This window comes from Thyridium curvatum (genome assembly GCF_004353045.1).
Source record: "Thyridium curvatum strain D216 chromosome Unknown NODE_8_length_716436_cov_74.480370, whole genome shotgun sequence".
NCBI classification, from domain to species: Eukaryota; Fungi; Ascomycota; class Sordariomycetes; order Thyridiales; family Thyridiaceae; genus Thyridium; species Thyridium curvatum.
Window position 1 is genome coordinate 575,390 of NW_022156763.1, and position 15,888 is coordinate 591,277.

Here is a 15,888-nt window from a genome sequence, read left to right on the forward strand (position 1 = left end):
GACTTCCCTCCTCCACACCGCCCTTCCCATGCCGCCGCGTCTTCACCATGTTAGACACCCTCGAGTTGTTTCCCACGTCGAAACACCTGCACGATGACCTGACTTCCAACTCGTCCCTCCTCGCCTCCCTCCAGCCCTCCAAACCCGCCAACAAATCCACAAGTGTCGTCAAGCGGGTAACACAGGTCCTGCGCAAATGCCAGGATGGCCTCGACGATGCGGAGCGACACGCCAAACAGAAGAAGGAGGAGAGGATACATATATTGCGGCTGCTCATGGAAAATGTAGGCCACAATACCCAAGCAAGCGCATGGCGATCTAGCAGCTAACATTGCCCCTCTCGCATAGGCCGAGTCGAGACAAGTCTGGGAGGACGCCGCGCGAGAACTAGACATCCTCGAGGGCAACGAGGCCTGGAAGAACGACCCTTCGACCGGCTACCTCAACGTGCCCCTCATCGAGTCCTTCACCCAGCACCTACAAGAAGCCGCCGCCAATTGCGACATCCCGGCCATGGTCCACTTCATCCGCACCGCCCTCTCCAGAGACACGGGCGGCATGGCCGACCCGGAGCTGTACGCCCACTCCCACCTGGGCACCAAGAAGCTCGTCGAGCGGTACGTCGAGTCGTCCGTCTACCTCATCGAGGCCCTGCTGCGCCTCACGGCCAGCCCCAGTCGCATGCCCGACGGCCTCACTGACCGCGACCTGCTCGACGTCATGTACCTCGCCCGTACCAGCTTTGGCCGCAGCGCCCTCGTCCTCAGCGGCGGCGCCACCTTTGGCATGGCCCACATCGGCGTGCTCAAGGCCCTCTTTGACGCGCGCCTGCTGCCGCGCATAATCTCGGGCACGTCGGCGGGGTCCATCGTCGCCGCCGTCGCCTGCGTCAAGACGGACGAGGAGCTACCTATGGTCCTAAAGAAGTTCCCCTTTGGCGACCTGGCTGTGTTTCAAGCCCAGGACCGCGAAGACACGTGGGGCGAGCAGTTCCACCGGCTCATGTCGGACCACTGCCTGCTGGACAACAAGCATCTCGTGCGGGTCATGAGCGAGTGGCTCGGCGACATGACCTTCCAGGAGGCGCACCACCGGACGCGGAGGATTCTCAACATTACCGTGTCCCCCGCGTCGGATTTCGAGGTGCCGTTGCTGCTCAACTACATCACGGCGCCGAATGTGGTCATCTGGTCGGCTGTGACGGCATCCTGCTCCGTCCCCTGTGTATTTCCCGCCTCGGAACTGCTCAGGAAAGATCCTAAGACGGGCAAGGTCGCTCCGTGGCACCCTTCACCTCGGCGCTGGATTGATGGGTCTATGGACAGCGATATCCCCCTGTCCAGGATAGCGGAGCTCTTTCAGGTCAACCACTTCATCGTGTCACAGGCTAATCCCCATATCGTACCCTTTGTGGATGACGATGACAGTCCGCATACCGTCGACGATCCGGATGCTGGGCAACTAGCGCACGTTTCGGCCTTTGTTAAGAATCAGCTCCGTCTAGGTCTTTCCCTTGGTGTGTTCGAAGCCGTCTGGTGGCTTGACACAGTTGTACGAACGGGTGTACTGCCCGACATTGCAGGGCGGCTGATCGGCATGCTCAGCCAGAAATACACAGGTGACATCACCATCCTGCCGCGCATCGACCTGCGCAAATGGGGCCACCGTCTCGTCAAGAACCCGACCGTCGAGTTCATGCTCGAGGCCTGCCTCGTCGGCGAGCGGGCCACGTGGCCCAAGTTAGCTCGCATCCGACACCGCTGCGCCGTGGAACTCGCCATCGACCGCGCGATCCTCGTACTGCAAGAGCGCGTCGCGTTCAGCAGCAGCCAGGTGAACCTGCGGAGGCTAGCTACCGGGTCCGCTGAGCTGGGCCTGACGAGGGAGAGCATTCGGGCCGCGAGGCAGACGCCCGGTCTGGGCCAGGGCAGCGGGCACTTTTCGCACCGGCACCGCAGGGGCTCGGGAGGCAACATCGAACTCGGCGCGCGGAGACAGAAGAACCTACAGGAGCTGGAGACGCTGCTTACCGAGGACGAGTCGGGCGTCGAGACGACGTTCCACCCCGCCAGCATCGCCGCGCGTAGGGGCGCTCCGGATCTCAACCTCGGCAGGTTGGCCGGCGGCGTTGGTGCCGGCGCGGGATCGCAGTACACTAAGGGACACCCTATCCGCCGCAACTCGAAGAGCCTGAGCACCCTGCCGCTGCGGCGCATGAGTCCCGTGCAGACGTCCAAGATCACCGCGGGGGTAGGTGCTTACGTCCCGACGGGCATGATGAACATGACGCGCATACGGCGGGAGTATGACGACGATGGTGATGGCGATGAGTACGACGACGAGTATGAAGGGGAGGAGCTGGGTTTCTCGGACGAGGAGGAGGACGAGGTGTCGGACGCTGGGACCGAGTCACCTGTCCTGTCGATGAAGTTCCGCCGGGGTAGGACGCCGCTTGAGGGGTTGCAGCTCGGGCACCACGATGTCATGGGGCAGGTGGGGCTGAGTCCGCCTGAGGCTGACGATGGCCAGGTTGGCGGTCTGGGTTCCGGGAGTTACGGCGGGACCGTCACGTCTGACGAGGCGGCGAGGGATGGGGATGTGGATGCAGGTGGGATGACGAGCAATGGGGAGGACGATGGGGGTGGGTTCTCGTCGGATCCGGAGCCGTATTCTGGGGTTGGAGTTGGGGTTGAAAGTGGGATGATGGAGGATCCGTTTGTTGATTCGCCTGGGAGGCAGGGGACGGATGTTGAGGGGTGATGGAGAGCAGGAGGTGGTGGGAGGTGTGAGCATTTGCATATCATATCATACATATATTGGGCGCTGACGGGGTCTGGCTAGCATTTGTTTGGTGTAGGGTCACGTTGGAGCATATGGGAGTGGGCATAGCATAGTTCTTGTTCTGTAGAGGAGGGGCGAGGATGCAATTCAATACCCTTGCATTTGATGTATGCTTAGCTATACGCAAGCTTGCTGAATTTGAGATGGTCTGTCCTGCTGAAATATTTCTGATGAAGTCAGGGGGGAAAGGAGATAGAAGAAAGGAGGGAAAGAGTAGAAAGAGCAGAAGGGGAAAGAGAGGAGGGAAAAGGACATGAGAAGAAACAGAAAAAAAAAAAGAGAGAAAGAAGGGGAGGTGGGAAGAGAAAAGATAAGAGAACAGCAGGAAACCGACGAGGGAAAAAGAGAAGTCGCTTAAAAAGACATAAAATCCAAGCCCCCAAGCCCTACTCATAGACAGACCTCACTATTTCATAGTTAAGGAGGGCCTCGTTGACGACCATGTCCCAAGACTCGGGGCTTTGTTGCATGTGATCAACACCTCCTGTTCCTGCCTGGAGGGTGATACTCTCGCCAGATGCGACGCCGACGGGGACATTGGAAGTATCGATGTCCATATGTTGACTGCTCTCAAGGTCACTCACGTCAGGATTGTCCAAATCATCGGCTTGCAACTCCTCCACACCGGTGACTTCCATGATCGAGTTTTCCAAACGGGCATCCTCCATATCCGATTCCTCCATGTCCGAAGCTTCCATGTCCGAATCTTCCATGTCTGAACCTTCTAATTCGTCAGGTTCCCAAATTTCCCGGTTCAGCTCATAATACTCCACCTCATCGTCATCAAACCAATCCTCCGACCATTCAGCCCAACACAGATAGCTCAAGTCATAAGCCTCCACATTGCCGTAGTCAAAGTCACCGAAGTGCTCCATGATCAGATCTCGCACGGCAAAATGTCCAAAGTATTCGGCTCTTCGGCACGCCCTCCGACAATCCTGCTCAATCCACTCTCGATGGTCCACAAGGTACTTGTTTAATTCGCCTAGCAACAGGTACACAAGGTCGATTCTGCCGCCTTCTGCAGCTGCTTCAAGCGCCGTTATTCCGTGATTTGCAGCCGGCTCTGCCATTACATTGGCGCCATGGCGGAGCAGGTATTCGGCAATTCCGGTCCCGCCTTCTGTAGCTGCGTATTGTAAAGCAGTAGCGCCAGCGAATGGACCCGCCTCGAGATTTATGTCTGCGTCGTGCTCGACCAGGTATCGCACCACGTCCAAGGAACCACTTCTGACTGCGTGCTGGAGCGCGCTTACAGCGCCCGACTTCCACACTGAACTCCTCCGCTGTGGAGGCTTTGCGTTGACGTCTGCGCCTTTCCGGACCAGAAGCTTGACCATGTCCAGGTCCCCGGTCGCGGCAGCAATCTGCAAGCAGGTTCTCCCCGCAGTCGAGCAATGAGGCGCGTTGATGTCGGCGCCATGGCTAATCAGAAGTCTAGCAACTTCATTATTGCGCCGCAAAAGGGTCAATTGCAGTGCTGTGGCCCCATTGGCGGTGTTTCCTGGCCTGTCAGCCATAGCTCCGTTCATCAGCAAGATTTTGACAACCTCAATATTCCCTTGCAATGCGGCCATCTGAACCGCATCCTCAACAACCAGAGCCACATTGGACGAGATTTGATGGCCGTGCCCACTCCATATCGAATCAAGAACGTCGAGGAATTTGGTCGGTCGTCTCTGCGGTTCAAGGCCTTTCTCATATAGAGATTGGACCGCTTTAGATGTTGAGTCGACTGTTGCGCTAATGAATAGGCATTGCTTGAGATCCTGATCCATGGGACTCTTCATTCGGTCAAGCAATACATGAAACATATCTCGTCCTTGATTCGAGATCTTCAAATCCTGCTCTACCTTTCCTGAAAGCCCCAAAGCGTGGGATAGTAGAAGTATTTTCTTGCCTCCCCATCCCAGTGAGACTGGGTTCGGAACATTTCCGTGATCTGAGAGGAGCGACACTATCGTAGTCCGTACCGTAGGCAATGGTTCCCCTACTAGCAGTAACCGATCTGAAACTGCCAAAAAGAAGGGACAGGGAAATGTGCTCTTAGAAGTCGAAGTGACGCCTGACATTTGTCTCTCGAGAAGTCTACCAACAAGACCTGGATTCATCAAGCGGATTGCCTGCACAAGAGCTGCAGCTGCAGCATAGTCTGACCGCGGAGTAGAGGCTGCAGATACCGCGGTCGAGGCTGATCTCTCCAGCAGTAATAGGAGTGCTGATAAATCGCTCTCAGAGACATCCGCGACATTACTCATAATCGCAGGGGCATCTCGAGGGTCAGCCCCAGCGTCAAGAAGCAACCTTGCCGCTTGCAGCTTAAAAGGCTCCCCATCAGTGAATGTACAGAACAGAGCTGCCAGAGGTGACAAGTGATGAGTCGAAGCGTGCGCTGGCTCTGGGGGGTTGTTCGGGTTGGCACCTAAGCCTACCACGGCCTGCACAAATTGCCAGTCCTCAGAGACCAGAGCTACCGCAAGAGGTGTAGTACAACATTGGCACGGGTCGCCACCGAGACCAGCGAGGGTAGAAGTAAGATACCCTTGATTGCGCAGTTTCCATGAGAATCTTGGATGTCGACGAAACACTCCAAAACTGTTGATGTTTGCACCATTCTGAACGAGCTTTCCCATCAGCGCCATGTCATGACATTCAGCCGCCGCCACCAACGCGTTGACCTGACGCACATGGCCGCAAGCACAGCTCCCAGCTTCGACTTCAGTTTTAGCACCTCTGATAAGCAGCTTGTTCACGACTTCAGTCGCGCCATTTCGTATGGCAGCACAAAGGGCTGTGTCGGGGATCCCGCCGACTTCAACTACCTCGTCCATGCCAAACCCATACTCTATGAGCCGATGCGCCAGCTGTTCGTTTTCATTCATTACCGACATATGAATGAAACTGGGCTGTATCGGACACAGGCTGCGATCGCTTTCTGTGAGCACACCGAAGAGTCTTTGTAGGATCTCGACAGGAATGGAACTCAGAATTTTGGCGTCTGAAAGCTTGTTATGGTCAAATAAAATTCGAACAGCGTCATGCCTAAGGGAGAGGAGTTCTTTCCAGACCAAGGGGTGACATGTCTTGGAGATTAGTGCCAGAACCTCGGCTTTCACTTCCAAGCATTGAATATCATACAGAGAACAAAGAAGCCAATTCAGAGCTCTTCTGTCGACAAGTCGCAACACGATGGCGAACTTGGGATGATATATCCAATGCCGTGGGTTTAGCGACACAAGACGCGAGAACAGTTCGTAGTCCCCGATTCTGAGACACGTTGTGAGTGCGTCGATTGTTGGTTTGGCACCCAAGCTCAGGAGGGTATCAATTGCTTCCTTAGCCCAGGCGGTCTCGTGTACCAGGATCTCCAGGGCACTCATCGTTTGCCCATCTGCAACATCCGCTCTCCGGTTCACATCTCCCCCTGACCTCCAGAGTGAAGACAATGTTGCCAAGGGGAATTGGGTCCTTAGATCATCCGAATGGGAAATGATATGATTGGTCCACCAGCCTCGAAGTGTACCGTCAAGTGCCTTGTTCACCTCCTCTGCTGAAAAGCTTTGCGTACTCAGAAACACATTGACCAGCTCATGTAAATGGTATCTGGCGCAGATTTGAAGAGGCGATTGCGAATCAGGCAATGGATAATGAAGCAGATCAGTATCGTCAGTGGTCTCCAGTTTGATACCTAGTTTGCAGATATCGAGACTGGCACCACGGGTTATGAGGAGCTTCACAGCTCTGTAAATGCGGCGTTTGTCCCATTGATGTTGAGGCCGCAACCTGGAAACCAAGGACTGTCTCTTAGCCCAGCCGGCAACAGCCAGTACAATGGAACTGCTCATCCAGCCGCTGTATGGTTGATCGACTCGCTCCACAAAATCTAGCAGAAGGTTTGTCATAGACAAATTGCCGGAAAGGAGGGAGAACTGGAAGGGAGTGACAGGCACACGACATGGCGGGTAGATGCAGACTCTTCCATTCGGATTGACCCCTCCTAGCAGAAGAGAGCGAGTGGCCTTCGTAAACCTTGATGTGAAAGCAAGGTTCCACATCGATTCAACAAGAGCCCTGGCTGTCATATGTTGGAACTCCAGGAGCAAAGGAAGGATGCCAAGTCGTTCCATCTCTTGGAAACCCTCCAGGAAAGGCTCAGGGTCAAGTGATCCCTTCCAAATGTGCACTTTGTTCACAAGCAGGGAAAGCAAAACCTGGTCTCGATGCTCTCCATCAGTCTTTTCGAGCATGATTTCACTCCGAGAACGGTGGAGGCCAGTGGATTGGGATAACCACATCCAGCTCGACCTTTCCAAGTCTCGGAAGCGAACTAGACCCGGTCTGAAAAGGTCTAGTTTCCGACCTGTGATTTTTAGCTTTGTTTGTCCATTCTAATTGTTGATAGTTGATAGGGAGCACCTACGGGTTGAGCCTATTGCTCGTGTATTCAACAACCTCCGAAAGTCGTCGGAGGGCAAAGTTATATGACCACTCAATAAGGGTGACGAAACGTCATAGGTGAAGCTTGGAGGTGTCTGAGGTGACGAGCCTTCGATGAGTTAGTCTCGCTGGATCTTGACTAGAACCTCCCGGTGTTGCTTACCTCTAACCCTGTTCCATTGAACCGTATCGATATATCCGCGGTCTTGTAGAACTCTCCCTTGTATGAGACTTCCATTCTGGAAAACCTGCATTCTCTGGTTCCTCAACTTTGCCTTTCGGACCTTGGAGTTCATCACTTGCAGCTCTTGAGAGCTGGATTGTTTCTTCTTCTTCAACCCCCATCTTCGGCACTGCGTGCTATACTGGGAGGTCCTGTTTTCCACCACTAGTTAGCTAACAGAACGCCATAAGGACCCAGGACGACGTACGATCTCCGAAAATTGTATGTCTTGCTCATGAATTCAATGAGCCCATTGTCACCCTGCAGCGGGAGGTCATGGAACTTTGCGCGTATGATATGCTCGAATTTTACCCAAGGGTCGGCGACAAGTAGTCGATTCTCCCTTTGAGACGAATCGCTCGCCATCTTGAATGCATTGTGAGGGATAATGAAGAGCAAACCAGACTGAACATCAGGAGAGCTTCGCCCTTTTATCTTCGCGTGGCCTCAACGTTCAACCAGGCTGCCAAGCTGAATAGACCTGGGCTCTGGTTGGGCACTTTCCAAATTCGGCCCCACCCGAGTGAGCAGCTGTGGTGCCTAAGGCTCTGTGCAGGGAAGACATGCATAACATGGGATCCCTGCAAACTGGTGCAGCTCGGGCAAATGCCAGAGGGGGGCCAGCAAAGCTATGTATCAAGCCTCATTGGTTGGGTTCCAAATTCGGTGCGGGCGGATTGCAGATTGGGCTTGGATGAAGGTGTGGAAGTGACGCTGGTCTCATGCCAGCTGTAAGCTCTTTATTTCCACAGGGGTGATGATTGGTTGTCTCCCAAATGCGGTATTCGAGCTTCGCCTCGCCCTGCTCAGAATCTCGTGCAAGACACCGATCCAGGGTTGTTGGACGCCGGACAGGTCGAGCCTGTCTCCCAGTCCCAAACAAATCAAATACGGTGTATGATATCCATGGCGTAATGGCAGATGCTCATGTGAGTAACTGATGCCCAAAGATGCTTTGCAAGTGGTGGATTCCGGAATTCTGAGTCGACTGGAGGCAAATATCGCGGCCTTGGGGCGCTTTCCTCTTCATCGAGGTGCTGGGTTTTATCGGCGTACACTCCTGTCTACCGGGGAACAATGAGGAGGTTGGCATGATTAGGGTTACGGTTTTCTCTATATAAAGACACTTCTCCCTGTTGATCAGAAAGTTTTGGATATGTTCGCCCTCAATAGACCCGCCTCTTTATCTCTTGCCTCAAGCACCTCGACTGAGTTCAATTAAATCGCTTCTTACCTCCTCGTGCTGTGACAACGATCATGCCTTCCTCTCTGGAGAAGAGTACATCCTTCTCGCCGAAAAAGCAAGTTAATCACAGGTATACAACTCTCTGACTTCTATCGTCAGAGTTCATACTTGCCATTACGGAACAGTTGATGAGCTAACAAGGTTCCACTATAGTTCGAAGAAGAACCAAGGCAGGGCCAAAGCCCAGCCCGCTTCCCGTGTCAGCGACTACAAGCCCGACAATGTCTTCATGAATATTCCGCAGAACAGTACAAGCAACCCAGCGCAGAGGATTGCCCATTATCAGGCTCAAGCTACCGCGGCCCTGGACGAGCTCCTGCCCAAGATCCAGGGCAGCGATCCCGCAACCGCTGGCAACAGGGATAATAACAACAGTAGCAACAACACAGCCACAGACGTGTAGCCAGTGGTCGTTACATGAGCTCAATAAAGCTGGCGTTGTTCGGACTTTATGGTTCACATTGGACATCTGGAAGAAGCAGAAGTTGTTGGTTATTGTGTAGGATGACAGAATATTTTTTTATTGTTTAAGTGGTGCCAACGTTGTGTTATCCACTACTCGGAGAACCGAGTTAGCATTTCCCTTCTTTCATCCCCTTCCCAACCACATTTGACTCCCCAATGGATCACTATCTTCTTTTTTTTTCTTTCCTTTCACTCACCCCTTCTGCTTCTGTTTCTTGGGCTGCGGTGATGAGATGATCTTTAAGGTTTACGAACATCTTTTCGTTAAGAAGTCCGTCTCCTTCTCCATCGCTTCCAACTACAAACCGTCGCGAAACCCTTAGTGCTGCCAAATTGACCGACGTGATTAATGCCAAATGCTATGTTCCGAGCTTTCCTCACCAGTTGGGATACCATATATATTGGTGGCTGACCCAGATGCTGCAATTTGCGACCTCTCACTAGCTGTATAAAATGAACACTGTGATTGACCTACGTAGCTTTGTAGAGAGCACGTTTGGAGCCCCGGTGGCTTGTGACAGTTTACTGTAAGTTTTCGATAAACTCGCCATCTATGTAGAAACAAATAAAAAACGAGTGACCAAACGAATACGGAGACCCGATCGGATCCCAATGTCGGGATCTTAGGGTGAAGGCTGACTGGATTCTTGAATTCTCAAGCCATATTATCTCAGTGGATTCTTGCATGACGGGCAAGCGGGAAAGTATGTGCACTAACAGTAAAGCCGTAGAGACCTAGGTTTGACTGTTCTCTAGACAATTATTACCCCCTTGATAGCAGGCAATGGTCGAAAAAAACCCATCCTGCCGGCCTCTCAAAAGATGGAGGGATTGCATCGGCCCCACCCCCAAATTATCCCGCGTGGGCGTGGGCATCCCACAGATTGTTGGCGCCAAAGTTATGGGTCCACAAAGCCGCCGTCGAAGCAGTTCAGGTCGTCGTGCTCCTCGAGCTCGCAGGGCGCCGCGGACCGCTGGTGGGCGGTCAGGGCCGCGTGGGTGGCGAAGGCCTGGATGGGAGGTGGGTTTTGAGACAGGGAAAAGAATTTTTATTTTTATTTTCTCGGTCGTACCTTGCGAGATCTGCTGCCGGCATGTCTGCTTGGCGCCGAAGCCGTCGGCCCGGAAGATGTGCGTGTATTGGCCAATGCCTTCAGGAGTGATGCCGATATCGCTGAAGAAGCATTGGTGGGAGGAGACAATACAATTATCTCCTCTTTATTCCCTTTACTCCACGTACCGTCATGCCTCAAGTCTTGCAGTTCGCCAATGCACCAAGACGACTGTAATACGCTTGATCACCATGATTGTCGTAAAGCGTGGTGCGCGGATGTTGGGGCCAGGGTTTCGAGGGAACGGTGCCCCAGGTAGCTTGTCTAGTGGTAGATGCTTGCATAGAGCTGCTAGAGGATCTACCATGAGGAGCCAACATACTCAGTCACGAAGGGCCGAGGAGCCGGCGGCGTCGAGCAGGAAAGCTAGCTTTGGAGGGCCACCGGCGTACGGAGCGCTGTTTACGGCGGTAGGACAGTCCCTCAGTAACGGGATATAGCTACGGCTGACACCATGATATCTACAGGTTGCAGCTACAGTTGCTGGTCTTGCGTACTACACCCAGCAACGGCCAGAACATGCACTGCCAGCCCCAGCCCAAAGAGCACGAGAAGCACGGCCCGGGACAATATCCTACGATGAGGTGCAACAACATACCTCAGCAGACGACTGCTGGGTGATAATTGATGTAAGTGACGACACGCCAGCCAGCCATAGATCGAAAGAGAGCCGCAGCCCGCTCACCATTGTCTCGGTCTAAACAGGGCCAAGTCTACGACGTGACCGCATTCCTCGCCCTGCACCCCGGCGGCGCGCAAGCCATCCTCCTCCACGCGGGCCGCGACGCCACGCAGGTCTTCATCACGCTGCACCCATCCGACGCGCTCGGCACGCTCCCTCCTGAAGCCTGCCTGGGCCCGCTCGACCTGGCGACGCTGCCCGAAGCAGGCGATGCGGAAGAAGAGGAGGCGCTGCGGATCAGCGCCGCGAGGGCCGAGATGCCTGACGCGCAGGACATGCTCATGCTGCAGGACTTTGAATTATGGGCTGAGAAGGTGCTGAGCCGGACAGCGTGGGCGTACTACCGGAGTGCGTCGGATGAAGGGAAGGGTAAGTTGGCTCTTTCTTGGCACACATGTCTGGTATGGGTGATGGCGCATTTGCTGAAACTGAGGAACAGCATTCGACGAGAACCGGAATGCCTTTGGGCGGTACTTCTTCCGCCCGCGGATACTGACGGGCGACATGAACCAGGGGTCCACAGAAACGACGTTCATGGGCATCGAGACGAGCCTGCCGGTGTTCATCAGCCCGGCTGCGATGGCGAAGCTGGGGCATCCGCTGGGAGAACTGAACCTGACCAAGGCTGCAGGAGACTGCGGCATCGCGCAGGCAATATCAGCCAATGCGAGTTGCGCTGTCGAGGAGCTCTTTGAGGCAAGGAAGGACGAGACTCAGCCTTTGATATTCCAGGTTCGTCTTCCACCAATGTTGCTTCCATTTGCCACTTTGAAGTCCTGGCGTCTGACAATCTCAAAGATCTATCTCAACAAAGACCGCTCTGCTTCGGAAGCACTCCTCCGCAAGGTCGAGAAGCTCGGCGCCCGCGCCATCATGTTCACCGTCGATACCTCGTGGGACTCAAAGCGCACGCTCGATGAGCAGACCAAGAGGCTCGCCAACAGTGCCATCATGGCTGCCAAGCCTACAAACTCGGATACCGCTCCTGCTCAAGGGCTGCCCGTCGGCAAGGCCATCAGCGGATATCAGGATCACAATCTGTCATGGAGCGACATCGCGTTCATCAGGAAGAACACTACGCTCCCCATAATCGTCAAGGGCGTCCAGTGTGTTGAAGATGTGCAGCTGGCCGTCGAGCACGGAGTCGATGGCGTGTTACTGGTAAGAGATTCCAATCGTTACGCACCTGACCGCGATGCTTATCAACTGACACGCCACAAGTCCAACCACGGCGGCCGCCAAGCAGACTACGCACCGGCCCCCATCGACATACTGTACGAGCTGCGCGTCCTGCGGCCCGACATCTTCTCCAAGATCGATGTCATGATCGATGGCGGTGTGCGCTCCGGCGCCGATGTCGTCAAGGCTCTGGCATTAGGTGCCAAGGCTGTGGGACTCGGCAGGCCGTTCCTGTATGCCAACGGCACCCATGGGCAAGAGGGCGTCACAAGAGCTATACAGAGTAAGTCGTCCATGCTGTTATGTACGAAAGGCGGTTGGGTTGACACTTAATGAATAGTCCTGCACGAGGAGATCACCAACACGATGCGGAACATTGGAGCGAAGAAGGTTAGTGATCTCAAGCCGGAGATGGTTGGGCCGGCTGGGCCGTGGGTTGGGAGGAACCGGCCACCGTACTTGCAGGGATGAGATAGTTGAAGAGCAAAATGAGAGGAGCGAAGGCGTTCTTTGTCGAGCTGGCGTTACTATGACAGAATGGCGGGCTTAGACGCGGACCACTCATTACATAGACGCGACCTAGCACGAGTAAGAAGATCAGAAGTAGAAATAGACATCAACAGAGGGGTATCATTCAATCATTACAAAGTCCAAAGTCCCAAGATCCACCAGCTCGCCCGGGATCATACCCGCCGTGCACACATTCCGCCACCATTATCAGCCTACTGTTTCTCTCCCTGGAGCAGCTCCTTGGCAAAGGCATCGACAGCATCCCGCAAGACGTAAAGAGTCTTACCCTCCGTCCAGAAGTGACCAGCCGTCGAGACCTCGTGCGATCGGAATTGAGACCGTCCCTTCTCGGCCTCCGACAGCTGCTTGCACCAGGCGCGCATCTTCTTGGCCGTCAGAAACTTGTCAGCGTCGCCATAGATCACCATCGACGGGTTTCGAACGAGCTTGCGGTCCGGGTCGACATCCGTATCGGGGTCGGACAGCGACTTGTCGCTGTCATGTCCTTCGTGGCCCGGGGCGCGACGATCCTTATGGTGGCTGTGAGACCTGAGGAAAGGCAGCGAGAAGGACATGGTCGCCAGGTTGGTCATCATGCCTACGGGCGGAGACACCATCAGATACGCCACGCGCGGGGCATACAGATCTGGAATCGCAGGAAGATGATGCTCTGAATCCTTGGCCTCGCTGCCCTCTCCGGCCGCCTCCTCAGGTATATCCTCCACCGACGCTGACGACGCCTTGCTGCTGCTGTCCCCGGCACTGCCGCCATGCCTATGCCTCGACCGCCAGCTCAGACTCCGCGCGTGGTGGCCATGCTTTGGCCTCGTGCGCGCCACCAGCTCCGCAACGCCCTTGCGTATCCTGTCCTCAGCATCCTCAAGAGAAAAGGACCTGCGCCCGCCGCCGCCGTCGTGACTCTTGCGCACGTGCAGCAGGTCCTCGTCGCCGCCGACGCGCACGCCGAGCGAGTTGCGGCTCGCGTGCGATCTGGACCGCGCGGCGCGCACGGCGGCGTGGATGGCTGCGTTCTGCGACTCGGCGAGGTGCTGCGCGCGCAGGCGGATCTCGGCGGCGGGAGTGCCGGTCAGGGGCCCCGCGAAGGGCTCGAGGATGGGGTGCAGGGCAGGCAGCTGGGAGGTGACCATCGCGCCGTAGGAGTAGCCTGCGAAGAGGAGGACGGGGGGTTCTTTGCTTGTCTGAGGGATCGTCGGTGTGGTAGGAATCGCGGCGGGAGATGGAGGAGGGCCGGTAGGTGATGTCGGTCTATCGTGGGTCAGGTCGCGAGGGAAGGGGTCGAGGAAGTGCGCGTAGTGGAAGAGGAAGCCGGCGAAGGATGCGTAGTCGGCGCGTTCGGCCTTGGCGGTCCACGATGTCCGGCCTGCGGATCCGCGGGCACCTCTGTTTACATACGTGTCAGCCCGTCTCGCATGTCTACAGTAGAACTTGATCCAAGCGTCCAGCTCAACGTACCGAAAGTTGAATGTGCCCACGACAAAGCCCGTCTTCAGCAGAGTCCCCGCCACCAAGTCCACCACCGGATCGTCCTGGCTACCGCCGAGGGGCGCGTATGGGTGCGCAACGATAGCAACGTTCTTGCGCCATGATCCGGGCGACCGAGAGCTGGAGCTGGAGCTGGAGCCGGAGATGGTCAGCGAGCGCGGATGGAAGACGCGACAATCGAGGGTGATGCCGTCGTGGAGGCTGGGGATGGTGAAGCTGAGGGTCGGCGTGGAGGGGAGCATCTTCCACGGCACATGGGACAGCGACTCCGCGTGGAGCTTGGTCGCGGCTGTCATGGAGATCAGCCTTGTCAGAGACGAGGCGACATTGGCTTCGTCGAGGTGTCGCGTAGTCCTGGCTGTCTGTTTTCAGAGTTCACTACAAGCAGTGAAAGGACCTAGGTACCTACCTGAAGCAGCGGACACTTCCTAGTGGGTCATCACATGCGACAAGTTGCATTTCGTCATAACCCCGCTACTTGCATAATTTCAACTTTGCATATCCATTAGTGAGTTATGCAGAGAATCACAAATTGTGGTTAACTAGTTATCCTCTCACCTCATTCTAGGTACTTTACATACTGAATGAATTCGATCGAGTTTCAAGTATTTCAGTGTGGAGTAGTCAAATGCAATATAATATTGCCTTGTAGTTGCTTTTGAGTTTGTGACTATCCTCTCTCTTTGAAAATGCCATCGATAAATTCACACGCAAGTGAGATAACAGCCTCGTCCGGAGCTTTCATTACCTATGTCAGCTCTGGAACTGTAACTGGCTTCGCAACACTGCATACAACCTCTACTGCTTTTGGGTAGTCGGCATTTGGGAGAGCCTTCCGAATCCACTCCACATCCGTATCAATGGCATACGTCAGGCACCGCCAGTACATCGCCCTCACCAGTAGTTGAATCGAATTGTCGTTCGCTTTGTATAGATCGACCAGTCCCCGGTCTTCACCAGCCCAAGCGAGGCCATCCGCAACCACGATGGCATTGGCATATTCGGCCGGCCTCCAGTAGAAGGTATGGTCGAGGATGACGGGTGGCATGTTTTCCTCGAAGAGCAGGTTGCCAGTCAAGTCGCCATGAATCAGTTGACATGGAATATCGTCGGGGAGAGGCCGCCAAACTTGGCAAAGCTTGTCAAGCAAGGGTTGAAATTGCGCCAATGTCGCCTTGTGAAGCCCTTCAATCTCGTCCACATCGACACCATCCCAAACCACGCTCTCTGCCTTGGTCCATCTGTTCGACTGTCTTCCGATCTCGTCAGGCTTGCTCAGCACAAGAACTGCTAAATCGGCATGGAATGCTCGGCTAGCTCCGAATATGTCCGCAAAGCGCCCCCTTGGCGATGCGGACCCAGGCATGAAGGCAGACGCAGTCCAGCCCTTGAAGAGGAATGTTCCAGGCCGGCTCACAGTGGAGATGGGGGCTGCGAGGCGATATAATGTTTGTGAGCTGATGTGGAGATCCGCGACTAGTTTCGAGATCCACTGTGCCTCTACATCATCGTCTGACGGCTTGAAGACAACCTGATCAACAATGTAACAGAGGCCTCTCCCGCCAGGCATTGGTTCAGGAGACCCGTTCAAACCAAAGGCCTCGATGACATCTGGCGGAGGCGGCGTCATTGTTGTAGATACTGCGAGACGCGATCGTTGGGGCAATAGCGCTGGAACATTGTCTGAGAC

At 55.0% G+C, this 15,888-nt stretch overlaps 5 protein-coding genes across 5 annotated transcripts; 3 read left to right on the plus strand and 2 right to left on the minus strand.

Moving 5' to 3' along the window:
• Window positions 1–47: 47 nt before the first annotated feature.
• On the plus strand, window positions 48–2,760 carry E0L32_002137 (uncharacterized protein; the record flags this gene model as incomplete). The annotated part of the gene is made up of 2 exons (XM_031136294.1): window positions 48–284; window positions 349–2,760. 2 exons carry the CDS (start codon window positions 48–50, stop codon window positions 2,758–2,760), a joined length of 2,649 nt encoding a protein of 882 aa, XP_030989245.1.
• A 467-nt stretch (window positions 2,761–3,227) lies between these two features.
• On the minus strand, window positions 3,228–7,088 carry E0L32_002138 (uncharacterized protein; the record flags this gene model as incomplete). The annotated part of the gene is made up of 1 exon (XM_031136295.1): window positions 3,228–7,088. One exon carries the CDS (start codon window positions 7,086–7,088, stop codon window positions 3,228–3,230), a length of 3,861 nt encoding a protein of 1,286 aa, XP_030989246.1.
• A 1,670-nt stretch (window positions 7,089–8,758) lies between these two features.
• E0L32_002139 (uncharacterized protein) lies at window positions 8,759–9,150 on the plus strand (the record flags this gene model as incomplete). The annotated part of the gene is made up of 2 exons (XM_031136296.1): window positions 8,759–8,817; window positions 8,901–9,150. The coding sequence occupies 2 exons, from the start codon at window positions 8,759–8,761 to the stop codon at window positions 9,148–9,150; spliced, it is 309 nt and encodes a 102-aa protein (XP_030989247.1).
• A 1,479-nt stretch (window positions 9,151–10,629) lies between these two features.
• E0L32_002140 (uncharacterized protein) lies at window positions 10,630–12,656 on the plus strand (the record flags this gene model as incomplete). Its single annotated transcript, XM_031136297.1, has 5 exons — window positions 10,630–10,734; window positions 10,792–10,953; window positions 11,030–11,375; window positions 11,446–12,468; window positions 12,526–12,656. 5 exons carry the CDS (start codon window positions 10,630–10,632, stop codon window positions 12,654–12,656), a joined length of 1,767 nt encoding a protein of 588 aa, XP_030989248.1.
• Window positions 12,657–12,907: 251 nt separating this feature from the next.
• On the minus strand, window positions 12,908–15,828 carry E0L32_002141 (uncharacterized protein; the record flags this gene model as incomplete). Its single annotated transcript, XM_031136299.1, has 3 exons — window positions 12,908–14,096; window positions 14,169–14,560; window positions 14,992–15,828. The coding sequence occupies 3 exons, from the start codon at window positions 15,826–15,828 to the stop codon at window positions 12,908–12,910; spliced, it is 2,418 nt and encodes an 805-aa protein (XP_030989249.1).
• Window positions 15,829–15,888: the final 60 nt, after the last annotated feature.